Raw genomic sequence first — 15,928 nt, 5'->3', positions numbered from 1 at the left:
TTTTTGCTGGATTAAATGTTGGTTGGTTTGAATATTTTAAGAATCAAAAGGATGCTCAATTGGCACAACTACTCTAACTTCTATGAGATTTCTGCAATGATACTTGACTCAGACATACTTCAGATCATTCTGCACACTGATTGGTCCCATAACTTTTTAATGTGGAGAACTAGGATATCTTGATATGTCAAGTCAAAAAGATTTATGTCTGCTGGAGATAATTTGACCCCTATGTTGTGCAAGGGGGAGGGATGACCCTCTCACTGGTATTCCCCTAAACTCTGCACATAGTCACACCCACCTACTCTCTTGAGATCCCAAAATAAGATTTGCTTCATAATACATCTGGTGGCATGTGATATACAGGAGGTCAAATTGGATGATCTGGTGCTCCCTTCTGTCCTTAAATTCGGACATAATTTCTCCTCCCCCCCCCCACCCCCCAGCAGGGAAATAGTTAATTGAAATGGGGCAGTTCACATCTGGCAGAGTTACTGTTCAGGCTCTATGTAGACTCAAGCAGACATCTCTATTGGTTTACACTTTTTTCATATTTTGAAGATTCTTTGCTACTGTAAGGATTATACTTACTTAAAAAATAAAATCTGAAGACTGTGATGCAGTTTCCAAAAAAATAAAATACTGGTTTGCTGAGCCAATGTGAGCTGGCCCAGTTTTGACCCCTGAATTGAAGGAACTATTGACAATTCTTTCCTTTTACTCTTTATTCTCTCCTACTACCTCTTTACTCTCTCTTAGTTCATTATTTGGCTAGAGTAAGATAACAGTTGCCTCAGGGGAAACACCAATCTTAGCTTCTTTCTTGGAAGGCAAATGAAGGGTGAGTTGATTCTAAAGTACATGCTTGTGAATGTTCTTACTTACAAACACCAAAGTTTAGGTTCCTTTAAAAAAAATCTTCTCTTTTAACTTACGAGATATGTGTGTCTCCGTAAGATACAAAACTTAGACTAGAACAATATGTATCACATTTTGAGGAATTCACTGACGGTGAATCTCTTTCAAAAAATAGCTTGTAGGTAACTGGAACTTGTGTCTCAAGAAGATCCTTTATATCAAGGGTGGAGGGATAGCTCAGTGGTTTGAGGATTGGCCTGCTAAACCCAGGGTTGTGAGTTCAATCCTTGAGGGGGCCATTTGGGGATTTAGTTGGGGATTGGTCCTGCTTTGAGCAGGGGGTTGGACTAGATGACCTCCTGAGGTCCCTTCCAACCCCAATATTCTATGAATCTATCAAGATAGTATACCTGGTGGGCTAACACTTTTTAAAAAAAACAGCCATTTTGTACAGTATCACCATTCAAATCAGATGAATTTAGACTGGGTTATTCATAAGCCTGATTCTCTTCATAGTTTTATATCCTGCCGGAAAGTAGATAACTGCACATAATCCCTCTTCCCCTTCTCCCCCCCCCAAAAATAATCTCTTGTGTTTGTAATCTGTATTTTGTAATAAGCTCCTAAAAGGAAATAATTTTAGCTTTGAAGGGAAAGATTTGTCGAGTGAGTTCAAAAAATAATGGTAACGTACATTGTTATAATATTTTAAGTTTTCTGTGTGTCTACAGCTTGATTTTGTTATGAAAATAAAAATCCATGTTTAACACTATTCATATAATTCACTCTAATGTACTGTGGTTAGTAAGTTGTTTCTAGTCAATCAAATGTTTCAGCTCTATCATTTAGGTTTTATATCCAAGCTGAATGCAATGGTACTTTCTTGTATAATGATAAAATCATTTCTACTTTAAACCATAAAGCAGTTTTTAAGACTAGCCAAACTCCCATTAAGTTGATAGCATTTTCCCTTTAGATTATTAGATGTGCACCATGTGTGTTGGCAAATTACTAATAGCAAATGAACTTGGATGAAACTGTACTTAAAAGAACAGTTAACATTAAACTACTCAGAGACTGTAAATGTGAAGTCATGTACTGCATACAGAGTGCTTAAAATATCCACTTGTTTTATGCAGTGAACTATTATTCAGGGTGGCCATATTATAAGAGATCGTCTAACACATCCTAATGGTTTATGAGCAGACATAGCTAGTGAAGAAGCACTTGTTCAGGATAACGGTAATGTGCTGCATGGCATGATGACTATCGATAAGCATTTCTTTAATATGTGTTTGAGATGTGACAGATGACTTTACAGACAAAGTAACTCATAATTTCTGAGAGAAAAATCTCATCTGTATGTACCACATTCTATAGCAGCCCCTACTTCCTCACTTGACACATTGAAAATGTACTCTCAGTTCACTTCACTGAATGAGCTTGAGGCACTTTAGCTGAATGATACAAGGATGCTTTCACTGGGTTATATCCTGCCATGCCCATTGGCATGTATTAGCCAAAGGCCACTAATACAGGACTAGTGTGATTCTGCTGCATGGAGTAGGACATGGGGAGTGTACACAGTGGACTTCACATTTTACACGCTTCAGAGGTATACTCTGTTGGGCCCCTTTTGTGGCAGCATGCAAAGGATTTCTGGAGAGGGATGGGGCCATAGATCTTTGACTATACATGTCAAATACATGGGCCAAAATGCCTGCTGGATAGGGGTGATGCATCTGCTGCAGAAACTACAGAGTGACTGATCCCTTTAAGGGGAGATGAGACCTGCCACACCTGTCCCATAATTAATTGCTTCCCAGCCTGAGTGGGTAGGACTAAATCGGGTCAGATGATAGCTTAGTGGTCGGCTGGGCCTTTGTCGGACTGAGATTTGTCTGGGGGTTGGAACCACAGCAAATAGGAATGCTGCTGTGGAAGATCCTGAGTCTGAAGGAGGCCTGGTACTCCAGAGCAGCCATCCTGGGGGCCCAGTGCTTTGTACCGGAGCAAACTGGTGTGGCCGGGGCCAGGGGTCAGCGCTTGGGGTCTGCGCCTGCTGCCGCACAGTTGGGGTAGGGGTCAGTGTCCAGGGTCAGCACCCACTGGAGCCTGTTCCTGCATGACCGGAACTGGAAGGTGGCATCCAAGGCAAGCACTGGCTGGAGCCTGGGGTTGGTGCCCGCTGCTGTGTGACGAGGGCTGGGAATCTGCACCCGGGGCTTGGGTCTGGGGCTGAGGATTGGCGCCGTGGTCAGCACCTGCCGGAACCCAGGGCTGACATCCAGGAGCAGTGCCCGGGGTCAGTGGCCAGGGCTGGGGGTCAGAGTGCGCGGCAGGGGGTTGGCCGCCACAGGGGTTTGGGGCTGGCGCTTTGGGTCTGTGCCTGCTGCCACACGGCCAGGGCTAGGGGTTGGCATCCAGAGCCAGCACCCGCCGGGCCCAAGGCCAGCGCCAGGGATCTGCACCCAGGTCCAGCAGCTGTTGGAGCTCAGGATCGTCACCTGGGGTCAGTGACTAAGGCTGGGGGTTGGAGAGCCTGGGGCCAGCGGCCACTGGTGGGATTGGGGGTCTGCACCACACAGCCAGAGCCAGGGATTGGAGCCCCCTCTGCGCAGCCTGGGTTTGGAGGCTGGAGCACTAATCTGCAGCCAGGCTCCTAATTCCCCACCGCCCAACCACCCCAAGGCTGAAGTCCGAGCTCCACTAAGTCCTCCTGCCCTCTCCTCCCCCCTGCCCCCCGGTAGAGAACTCATCTTGCTCCTTCACCTGTCTCCGGAGACCTGCAGAGTGGCGCGTCCAGGAGCAACAAGGAGGGAGAGGAAGGGGGAGGGGCATCCGCCTTCCCCCCCCACCCCCTAAGGAAGCTGTTATGGCTGCAGGGAAATCCCCTGGTGGCCACATGCGAGAAACGGTGCTCTAGAATAAATTTGCCGGGATTCTACAAGCTGTGGGGAAAGATTCTGTGGCCCATGGAGCATTCATGGGCAAACAGTTTTCTTGACTTGGCTCAGGAGAATTTGACCCACTTCCATTTCTTTTCTATATTCGTTTTGTGGGTGGTGAAGATTTTGATTTTGTGTGCTGTCAGTGCAATGTCTTTCAACAGTGTATCGTGATAGAAAAGCAATGAGCTGTATGCCCAAACTACAATATTTTCCCACAGATTGGAAAAACTTTTTTTGTCTCTATTGGCAGCCTATGAAGTAAAATCTAATTTTTTTGCAGTTTGTGAGCACCGTTGGTCTTAAAAGAATAAATGTGTTCTCTCATTGACAGAGAGGTTTGCAGCTGAAATCAGCTCACCCTTTGATTCAACGGTGGGTTTTTTTACATGTATATTTATATACCACCGTCCTGGTACTTTCAAGCCTTTGCAGTCAGAGTGGAGGAAGGTGGTGGTGTGTATTTTTATTTTTTTTTATTTTTTGTTCTAGTCTTTTGGCTTGACTGAACTTGGGTGGGAGGCTTTTTAAAAATGTTCTGTTCATTGACTGCTGCTAGCAGATGGACACACTGCTTGCAGTACCTCAGGTCTATACACATCTCCCCTCCTTCCCCCAGCTGGGCTGACTGATAATTTATCCACGCAATTTAAAAATGAGAAAGATGAGGAGAAATATCTTGTTCTAATAGGATTTTTGTCACTGCCTTTGTTTTAGATGGGCTGCAGCTTTGGGGAGCACTTTTCCATTTCAAGCTCTCTGAAGAATTTTCAATGTGATATTAAATGCTCTCTGACATTTCATCTTGAACAGCAATGGAGTTTAATAGCCTAACAATATTTCTAAAACAGTTGTTTAAACGTAGACACATTTCCTATACACTTTGAAATGGTTCATTCATTTTGCTTAACTCTTAACCACTTTAAAGGCTGTCACTTTAATAACCTGGGCTTGACTACCACTAGTTCAGAGATGTCCTTTCTTCAGTACAGAACATAAAACTGTTCTTTAGACAAATGATAAATGAACATTGATATATTAAAGCATTCATAGGAATGCCTAAATTTCTTAAATTGGCTGTTGAGAGCCTTCCCCACTTACCAGCAGAAATTGACTAAACCTAGACTAAAAAGAATTGCTCTTTTTTAGTGGGGTCTCAAGCTGTTACTCTGTTTACTGAGGCATGCATTTTGATTGACATTTTTCAGATTATTCATGACCAGAATTAAAATCAGCTCTTCTACTCAAATCCCACATTCATAGAGATAATGCACAACAATGTTTTAAAATATTCTTATAGGAAAGGTCACTAGATAGTGCCGTTACACATATTTTTACAAGGTTTTGCTAGCATATAAGCAAACATTTAGTCTTGGAAGAAAATGTTGTAGTGGTGCTGGTTCCCTGGTAGTTTATTTGGGAGCTGTGACAAGCAACAAGGAAATTTCCTCTCTCCTTCTGCATTTCAAACTCCAAGGCCGGTCCCTTTCATCTATCAAGGTCCACTTGGCGACTATCTCGGCCTTCCATCTGCCGCTCGCGAGTAGGTCAGTTTTCGCCCAAGATATGATGGCCAGGTTCCTCAAGGGCCTCGAGTGCTTCTACCTGCACGTCAAGGACCCCATTCCTCTGTGGGACCTGAATCTGGTGCTGTTGCAGCTCACGGGACCCCCCTTTGAGCCTCTGGCTTCCTGCTCTCTCCTTCTCCTGTCTTGGAAGGTTGCATTCCTGGTTGCAATAACATCTGCCTGCTGGGTCTCAGAGGTTAGGGCACTCATCTCAGAACCGCCCTATTCGGTCTTTTACAAGGACAAGGTTCAGCTGAGACCACACCTGACTTTTCTGCTTAAAGTCTCTCAGTTTCATACAAACCAGGACATTTTCTTACCTGTCTTTTTTTTCCAAAGTCACATAAATCGGAGGAGGAGTGTAAGTTGCATTCCGTAGACGTCAGGAGGGCGTTAGCCTTCTACATTGAAAGGACTAAGCCGTTCCACAAGTTGACGCAATTGTTCGTCGCAGTGGCAGACAGGATGCGAGATCTGCACAAATAATTTTGTCGTGGATCACTGCCTGCATTTGCTACTGCTATGATCAGGTGAAGGTGTAATCCCCGGCGATTGTAACTGACCACTCGACCAGGGCACAGGCCCCTTTGTCAGCTTTTCTGGCCCAAGTGCCTATCCATGACATCTGCAGAGTGGCCACCTGGTCGTCCGTCCATAAGTTCATGTCCCGTTACGCGTTTACTCAGCAGGTCTGGGGCGATGCTGGCTTCAGTAGGGCACTACTACAAGCCTTCAGATTGTGAACTCCGAGCCCACCTCCAAGGACACTGCTCATGTTGATTCCATTCTAGGTGACTCTCACAAGCAAGCATTCAAAGAAGAAAAAATGGTTACCTATCTCGCCTAATGTTGTTCTTTGAGATGTGTTGCTCATGTCCATTCCATTACCCGCCCTCCTACCCCTCTGTCGGAGTTTCTGGCAAGAAGGAACTGAGGGCGTAGGGTCGGTGGCGTCTAATATACTGACACATGAACATGGCACTCAAGGGGGCGCCGCAGCCGACCCTACGGATACCACTAAGGCAGAAATCTCTGACAACTGTGCACGTGGGCGCGCACACACACCTAGAATGGAATTGACATGAGCAACACATCTTGAAGAACAGCAGTTATGAAAAGGTAGGTAACTGTTTTTTCCCACGTTGGAGGCACACTGCTGTAATGGAGCTGTGTACATTTATATAATGAATAGGAAAATGTATCTTTGTTTACTTGAAAGGAAATGTTCTTTGATTAATAAGGTCCATATATCTGGCCCACTCTGAAGACAAATAATTTCCATCTCTGTTCTAGATGGTCTGACATCCAAAGATTTGGGTTTATTTCATTAGGGGAAATTATCCCCATGGCCTGCAGTAACAGAAATCATTGCTTTTTCTTCCAAGTATAATTAATGCAATATGTAATTTTAGGAAAATAGAATGGAAGTTGGAATTCCCAATTGGAGGGAATTTCATTGGGTGGGGCATTCCCCTGCTGTCAGTGACTGATAGATCTTGTTCCACCATCAATCTGAAAGCAGGCTGAAATACTGTACCCATTGTAATGGATCTGTGGACCTTACTACTCAAAGAAAGGAAATTTTCACATAACCTGATAAATTTTCCTATTCTGTATGTATCAGTCGTACAGAATACTTTAAATACACCTCTTCCTCGATATAACGCTGTCCTCGGGAGCCAAAAAATCTTACCGTGTTATAGGTGAAACCGCGTTATATCGAACTTGCTTTGATCCGCCGGAGTGCGCAGCCCAGCCCCCCCCGGAGTGCTGCTTTACCGCGTTATATCCGAATTTGTGTTATATCAGGTTGTGTTATATCGGGGTAGAGGTGTAGTTGGAGACTGTCTAGCATTTATAGATGTTAAGGTTTGTTGAAATATTTAAAATTTCATAAAATCATAGGAGTTTAACAAATGGAGCCATCTAGCCTGTCAATATCAAATTGTTCCCCATTGCGTGTTTTTTTCATGTGGTGTTATGTTAGGATTCAGATGTCCCAAGCAATGGGGGTTTCCACCACTTTCCTTGGGAGATTATTATGCTGTCCAGTAGGTTTTATTGTAAAGGAAGGTTTTCCTAATATTGTGCTTGCTTATTCCTTTAATTTTACATCATCAATCCCTAGTCATACACTCACGTTTATACTTTCTTATAGCTTGTTTCATTATCCCCTAAAAATTCAGGGATTTTTTTCTCCTTTTCTTAATGTTCCATATTTTACTGAGGTGAAAAGTTGAACTTATAGGGCCTAATTCAGGGGTGGGCAAACTTTTTGGCCCGAGGGCCACATCTGGGTATGGAAATTGTATGGCGGGCCACGAATGCTCACAAAATTCGCGGTTGGGGCGTGGGAGGGGGTGAGGGCTCCGGCTGGGGGTGCGGGCTCTGGGGTGGGACCAGAAATTAGGAGTTCAGGGTGCGGGAGGGGGCTCCGGGCTGGAGCAGGGGGGTTGGGATCTGGGGGCGGGATGAGGGCTCCAGCTGGGGGTATGGGCTCTGGGGTGGGGCTGGGGATGAGGGGTTGGGGGTGCAGGAGGGTGTGCTGGGCTGGGGCCAAGGGGTTTGGAGGACAGGAAGGGGGATCAGGGCTGGGGTAGGGGGTTGGGGTGAAAGAGGGGGTCAGGTGTGCAGGCTCCGGGCGGCACTTACCTCAAGCAGCTCCCAGAAGCAGCGGCATGTCCCCCCTCCGGCTCCTACGCGGAGGCTCAGCCAGGCAGCTCTGCATGCTGCCCTGTCCTCAGGCGCCACCTCTGCAGCTCCCATTGGTCATGGTTCCCAGCCAAAAGGAGCTGCGGGGGCTGCGCTTGGGGTGGGGGCAGCGTGCGAAGCCCCCTGGCTGCACCTACCCATAGGAGCTGGAGTGGGGACATGCCGCTGCTTCCGGGAGCTGTGTGGAGCCACAGCACGTGCGGAGTGGGGCAAGCCCCCAGCTGGAGCACCGGAGCAGGGCAAGCCCTGGACCCCGCTCCCTGGCAGCAGCTTGAGGATGTGGCCCCCGGGCCGTAGTTTGCCCACCCCTGGCCTAATTTGTTCTTGTTTTGCAGATGATACTAAACTACTCAAGATAGTTAAGTCCAAAGCAGACTGCGAAGCGCTACAAAGGGATCTCTCAAAACTGGGTGACTGGGCAACAAAATGGCAGTTGAAATTCAATGTTGATAAATGCAAAGTAATGCACATTGGAAAACATAATCCCAACGATACACATAAAATGATGGGGTCTAAATTTGCTGTTACCACTCGAGAGAGATCTTGGAGTCATTATGGACAACATCAGAGGCAATGGCAGTCAAAAAGGCTAAGGATAGATAATAAAACAGAAAATACCATGGATTTATATAAAGGCAATATCATATGCCCACATCTTGAATACTCTGTGCAGATGTGGTTGCCCCATATCAAAGAAGATATATTGGAATTGGAAAAGGTTCAGAAAAGGGCAACCAGAATGATTAGGGGTATAGAACAGCTTCTGTACGAAGAGAGATTAATAAGATTGGGACTTTTCAGCTTGGAAAAGAGACTACTACAGGGGGATAGCATAGAGGTCTATAAAATCATGGCTGGTGTGGAGAAAGTAAATAAGGAAGTGTTATTTACTCCTTCTCATAACACAAGAACTTGGGGTCACCAAATGAAATTAATAGGCAGCAGGTTTAAAACAAACAAAAGAAGTATTTCTTCACACAACGCACAGTCAGCCTGTGGAACTCTTTGTCAGCGGATGTTGTGAAGGCCAAGACTATAACAGGGTTCAAAAAACTAGATAAGTTCATGGAGGATAGGTCCATCAATGGCTATTAGCCAGGATGGGAGGGCTGGTGTCCAGAAGCCGGGAATGGGTGACAGGGGATGGATCACTTGATGATTACCTGTTCTGTTCATTCCCTCTGGGACACCTGGCATTGGCCACTGTTGGAAGACAGGATACTGGGCTAGATGGACCTTTGGTCTAACCCAGTATGGCTGTTCTTTATGTTCTTATGTTTCTTTTTCTGTTTTTTGTTAGCTAGATTAGGACTGTAAAGGAAGAATAAAGAAACCCTTCCTCCCAGAGTAGATTCAAATGAATGGCAAGGATTAAATGTATTTTCATATTCAGACAGACATTACCCATATAAATGTGCTAACACTATTTTCTGTCAGGGGCACACCAGCCATGTTGAAGTACATAGGTTTCATATTACATTTTAAGAAATCTTTACTTGGGCAGTCTGAAAATCTGAAGAAATTTTGGAATGGTAATTCTGCTGAAATATGTGACACACACACTCTTTAAGCACAAATTTTCATTTCAAAGCAGCAACAGATAGCATTCAAGACTGGTTTGATAAATAACATCACCGATTCACATCATTTTACAGCCAAGACTCATTGCAATTTAGCCTGAATTTATTTTTAATCTAAGACTAACAGTTAAAAGAAAGGAAATTTAAATGTGGAGGCTGAAGCTCAGTCGTTAACTTTTTCCATTGTCTACATGTACTAAAATTTATATGTAACTCTGTAACTGCAATATCCAGTTGGAAGGTGATTATTTAAGGACAGAGTTTAATTCTTTAATTAGGACTTCAAGAAAAATTACCTGACGCCTCCTACCTTCAGGACCAAGTTTTGTGCCACCAGCCCTCTTCTGTGTGAAAGAATAGAACAGCTGGGCACTGCTGTCATCTTTTATATATAAAATGTTTTAAATCTGTATTAAACTTTAGACATCTTACTTTTGTTATACTTCCTTTTCCTTCCTGGCTTCCCTTCACTTTTCTTTCTTTTTCTTTCCATTGTAGATAATGTTTATCTCGTCTTGTGTAGTTTTCAGTAACTGTCTTTTCTTCTTCTCAACAACTTATCTCCCCTCCCCATCCCACCCCCATATCATGTTTTCTGCCTTCTCACCCACCTTATCTTGGAATCATAGAAATGTAGGTCTGGAAGGAGCCTTTCAGTCATTATGTCTAGCCCTCTGCACTGAAGCAGGACCAAGTAAACCTAGACCCATCCCTAACAGGTGTTTGTCTAACTTGTTCTTAAGAACCTCCAATGATTGGGATTCCACAACCTCTTTTGGAAGCCTATTCCAGAGCTTTACTATCGTTAGAAAGCTTTTCCTAATATCTAACATAGATCACCCTTGCTGCAGATTAAGCCCACTACTACTTGTCCTACCTTCAGTGGACATGGAGGATAACATCCTCTTTATAACAGCCCTTAACATATTTGAAGACTATCAGATTCCCCCTCAGTTTTCTTTTCCTAAGATTTAAACATGCTCACTTTTTAAACCTTTCCTAGTAGGTCAGATTTTCTAAAAATTTTATTATTTTTGTTGCTTTTCTCTGGACTCCCTCCAATTTGTCCACATCTTTCTTAAAGTGTGGCACCTAGAATTGGACACAGTACTCCAGCTCAAACCTCACCGTGCCGAGTAGAGTGGGACCATTACCTCCTGTGCCTTACGTATGACACTCCTGTTAATACACCCCAGAATGATATTAGCCTTTTTTGCAAGTGCATCACATTGACTCTCATTCAAAAAGAATTATATCAGTTCGTGGAGGAGAGACACATCAGTGGATATTAACCAAGATGGTCAGGGATGCAACCCTATGCCCTGGGCATCCCTACACCTCTGACTGCCAGAAGCTGGGACTGGACGATGGGATGGATCACTTGATAATTGCCTTGTTCTGTTAATTCACTCTGAAGTGTCTGGCACTTGCCACTGTCAGAAGACAGGATACTGGGCTAGATGCCCTGTTCTGTTCATTCTCTCTGAAGTACTGTCCACTGTCCGAGACAAGATACTGGACCATTGGTCTGATCCAGTATGGCCATTCTTATGTGCCAGGGTGTCGTTCCCTGGACCCTGCTCAGAGGCTTCTTCATCTTTCATATCAGCCTCGATCTAGTAAGCATCTGATAAATCTGAAGACCCATGGTTTCTGTGAGCTTGATTGGGGGGGTATCTGTTACTCTTTTTCCTCTAGGCTCATGGCTGCTGAGATACGGAGTGTATATCTCTCTGTCTCCGCTATATAGCTGCTGCAATGGGGGATGTTTTTGTTGCTCTATCCCTTCTCCAGCATCAGTTTGTAGTTCCTCATTGCATAACTCCAATGCCTGGCTCCTCTGCTACTGTTTCTGGTTTCCCAAGCTGCTGCAGAATGTAATTAACAGGATTCTTTTCAGTTTCACTGATGCCCACAGGATTCTGAAGAACATTGAAAGCTGACAAGGCTCTTGTTTGTTTTCACTCTGCCGCAGTTTAGAAAACCTCTTACCATCTGCAGAGTCACTGGAGCTGACTGCTAGCAGACAGACGCCACTGCATCAATTTGTACTCCGTTTATATTGAAAGGTTTTACATAACAGAAACGTAGCTTTTAGTGTTTAATATGAAACAGAAGTTCAGATTCTGCAGAAGTTGATGGCACTTGCCTGGGAAAATTATCTATGGGCAATGAACTGTAACTTTGAATTTTCTTCAGTTTGCTGATTTATGAAATTTATTTTTTGTTAACTGCAATGTGGTTTATAACTTCTGTAGAGCAAGTTCTGACATTTTTGGTATGGCTGAAAAATATCTTTTAAAATCATGGGAAAAAGCAATCCTTTCTAAAACTGTCAGATCACTAGTCATAAGCAAATCTCCTCTGCCTAGAACAATCTAGAAGTGACGTAGATGGGTGATGGAGTAAGTGTGCAGATCAGCAGTAATGTGCCATCTGTTGTGGTAAGGGTAACAACTGACTTATAAATGGTAGACATGCATTGTAGAAATCACTAAGAATAATTATGCCATTTAAAAATGTGAATATAAATGTGATTTGATGTAAAAACACTGTCCAAACAAAACAGAGAGATTAAAACCGAGCATAAATAAGCTTTGATAGGAGTGAAGAACAATGCACTGTTATGATCAATAGCTCTGTCTTGAAGTGCTTGTAGTGATTTTTTCTTTCTAATCCTTTAATGCCAGATAGCTAAGGAATACCTTTCATTAAAGATAAATGTGTGTTCACACTTCTCACGAGCAAGACAGCCTTTCAACTGTTTAAGGATTAAACATGTATTAATTTTATCTCAGCAGTAGAATCTTCTTGGGTGAAAAAATAACAGACAACACAACTTCTGTTAAATGTGCTTTCAAAATTAATCATGAACAACCTACATTAGTTTGAATTACAGAGCAATCAATCAACCTTTTACAGTTGAGTTTACAAATTCTGATTAACGCAGCTTAGTTTGAGTAAACAGCATCAGCAGAGCATCAAGACATAGAAGTAGCAAGGATTTCCCCACCAAGGTCTGGGAGCTGCAGCAGTGGAGCAGGAAGAGGCCCAGGGATAGGTCTCTCTCTCTCTCTCTCTCTCTCTCTCTCCCTTTTCAGCACTTAGATGTCAGTGTTAAGCTGCTTTTTACTGTTTGAACTCTGGATGTTCTTTTCCATCTACTTACTGATTGTATCATCCAACCCCCCCTCCCTCTTTTCCTCACAGTCCACACACTATGCACCACTCCATCTTTTCCTTTCTCTCCCTCCCTTTCAGTGTCCTCTTTCTCTCCCTTTATTTTTTCCTCACCTCTGTCTGAATAAATTAATGAATATTAAAAATAAAAAATAAAAAAAATGGAGCTAACAAGTTCTGTTAAATCCTGATGTGACCAAAATCAAACTGCTTTTCTACCCTCACCATCAACCACCTTCCTCCCCAGCACTCAAATTCATATCCTGGGAGTTGTCTTTGACTCCTCCCTCTTCCTTGCCCCACATACCCAGGCAGCGTCTTAAGTCCTGCCACTTCTCTGCATCATTTCTACAGTCTGTCCTTTTATTTCTAATGCTGAAAATTCTTGTGCCAGGTCCTCCTCTCATCATCTGCTTTAATTACTCCTCTTAAGGCCTTCTGGACATCCATATTTTCCATCTCCAGTCCATAGAAAATGATGCCAGTAGCATCTTTGCCTGTCATTCAGAACATCTCCTCCCCCTCTTTGAATCCACTAGCTCCTGCTTCAACTTTGCATCAGGCTCAGATTTTTTGTAACCACCTTCATAGGCCTGCTTATGGGGTTTAAACTGTGCATTTACCAGTCCTACAAAGAATTGAGTACATTGTCCTTATAAAATTGTAACCCACTCCACTCGAGCTGTAGCAACATCTTTGGGTAAGGAGAACAACCAGGAGGTATCTGCATATTTTTACAAAGCATTATAGCCAGTTTATGACTTGTACTCAGCCTTCAGGCACCGAGTCCTCAAGGAGGTAGTGTATTTATCCTCCTTTAGGACTCCAATTATTTACTGTGGCATTAAGTACTGAGTTTAGTTGATTGTTGAAGGTCTAGAAAGTATTTATTTTGGCTTCATTGGATGTGTTTTCGAGTCTTCCCCTCCATATATATTTATCCACTGAAGAATTGCTACTCATACTTCATTTGTTTGTGCTTGTGGCAATGAGGGCATGGAATAGAAAATTTGTTACCAGCAGATTCTTTTCTTATGCCCTAGTTAGGTGGATACAGGTACCTGCCCTTGAGAAGTGAAAAGTTAGAATTGCTATAGTATTAGTAACAAATCAAATTCAGAGTTACATGTTACAGCCTCACATTCCCTTCTTGGCACGGTTTCCGATAGCTAGAGCTTTGAGAGAGGGCTGGACCTTGCTTTCCATGTCTGTATTAGCAGCTGTATCACTTCCTATCATGACTCATCTGAAGTGCCTTCACCTTAAAAGACATGTACATTTGTTTTCCTGAATCCACATAGTCTGGCAGCTAAACCTTAAATGAAGCCTCTTCTCTGAATATGTTCAGAGGAAGGAAGTTCTGCCCTATCAGTGACAACCATGAATAAGCTTTGAGATAAGCTCCATAAGCTCCTTTCCTTGTGGTTTTGGTGTGTCTTTAAGGGAACCACATACTTCATCAGTTTTGGGAAAATTGCCACAAAATGTATAATTTGTTTGCAATTAAAGTGGTATTTGGAAAAGGGTCTAGTACACTTTGGATGCTATCTCATCCAAACGAAGAAGGATGGATCTACGTTTTTGATGTTTACTAATGTGGTTGCCTCAGTTCTGCCCAAATTGAGACCTTAGGCCCTGATTTTTTTCCCCAGAGGTGCTGAGCACCAAAACTCTTTGGTTGACTTCAGTGGGATGCTGGGACCCTCTGAAAATCAGTCTAACTGTCTCAAATTGAGTGCCCAAAAATAGTGGACACATTTGAAAATGTAGGGCATAATCTCCATGGAGCTACATGATCTAAGAAATTGTTCTATGTTGAAAATAACTTACTGTATTATATGCCTTCTTAGTCTTTCTGTGTTTTATTAAAAGAAAGACATTCTTCTGCAACAAAATGCCAAGTAATTTGAATTCCTAAGCAAAGTTTTTCTTAAGTTTGGTCCTTTGTTAAAAAGTGGATTAATTACAAAATTGTTTAAAGAGTTTTCTCTCTCTCTTTTCTTAGGGAAACGTCAAATTCATCACTTGGGAAACCAGTTGCAACTCAACCAGCATTGTCTTGATACTGCCTTTAACTTTTTCAAGATGGCGGTGAGCAAGCACTTAACCCGTGGGAGAAAGATGACCCATGTAATTGCTGCATGTCTCTACTTGGTGTGTAGAACAGAAGGAACGCCTCGTATCCTTTCGCTTTTGAGCAAAACAAAGGTCGTTATTTTTTTGGATCGGTAGGTAAAACACATCAGATGTTCGAAAACTTTGAAAAATCACTGTTCCCGTGATGTTAATAAAATTCCACTTTCAGAAAGTTAAACGTCCTGTTAGACTTAGGTTAGTTAAAAAACCCTAAACTTTGGGTCCCAATTTGATTCAGTACTATCACTTTAAATCCAGCATTCATTAAAATGTTGCAAGTGTTGTCTCAGCCTTTTCTGACATTTGAAAAAGTGATATTTTACAGTTGTGAAGTGAAACTACCTAATGATGATGCTAACATTTTTCTTGATGGTAGTGTGGTATCTTAAAAAGTACAAAATATTGTTAAGAGTATGGCTGTGATAAGCAAGCCAGCATGTTGTTGTGCTGAGTGCTGTAATTGTGTAACAAATTGTTGATGATTGCACTTGAAAACAAAACAAAAAATAGCTAAGTTTAAAACATCCATCTTGAAAGTGTTTCCATTTGTGATATGAAGTTGTATGCAAAATATACTGCAGTAATTGACACTTCACAAATACCTTCATTTATCTCTGTTTTTTCTTTAAATTAAGATAACGTCCTAGGTGTTAGTCCACTATAAAACACTAGGGTGAATAAGCCCCTACAGACAAACTCAAGTCTTTTTACTTCAGCATCACAAGCTACTCTCTTTCCTCTTGTGGTTACTGTGACATCTGGATTCTCAGAGGTGGTAGTGTGTGCGGCCATATGGCTCAATTATCCATGTGGTGTTTTTTTTAATCTGTTACGTAAACATTCATTCAGTAACTAAAGGGATACTAAGAGTTCAACAGTACTGAAAAGCTCTACAGATCAGAACGGTCTGCTTTGAAAGGATGAGTTCAGGTTCTGGTGTATAAAA

General features: G+C 42.8%; 1 protein-coding gene across 1 annotated transcript in view; it reads left to right on the top strand.

Moving 5' to 3' along the window:
• Positions 1-15,928, top strand: part of BRF1 (BRF1 RNA polymerase III transcription initiation factor subunit) — a 219,934-nt gene that overhangs the window by 32,789 nt on the left and 171,217 nt on the right. The window contains exon 3 of the mRNA XM_024194413.3: positions 14,852-15,025. Within this exon, the coding sequence (XP_024050181.2) occupies positions 14,852-15,025 (174 nt within the window). The remainder of the gene's footprint in view (positions 1-14,851; positions 15,026-15,928) is intronic.

This window comes from Terrapene carolina, unplaced genomic scaffold (assembly GCF_002925995.2).
Source record: "Terrapene carolina triunguis isolate 2854851 unplaced genomic scaffold, T_m_triunguis-2.0 Scaffold189, whole genome shotgun sequence".
In the NCBI taxonomy this organism is placed as follows: Eukaryota; Metazoa; Chordata; order Testudines; family Emydidae; genus Terrapene; species Terrapene triunguis.
The sequence above is the reverse complement of the archived record's forward strand: the minus strand, read 5'-3'. Positions and strand labels throughout refer to the sequence as shown.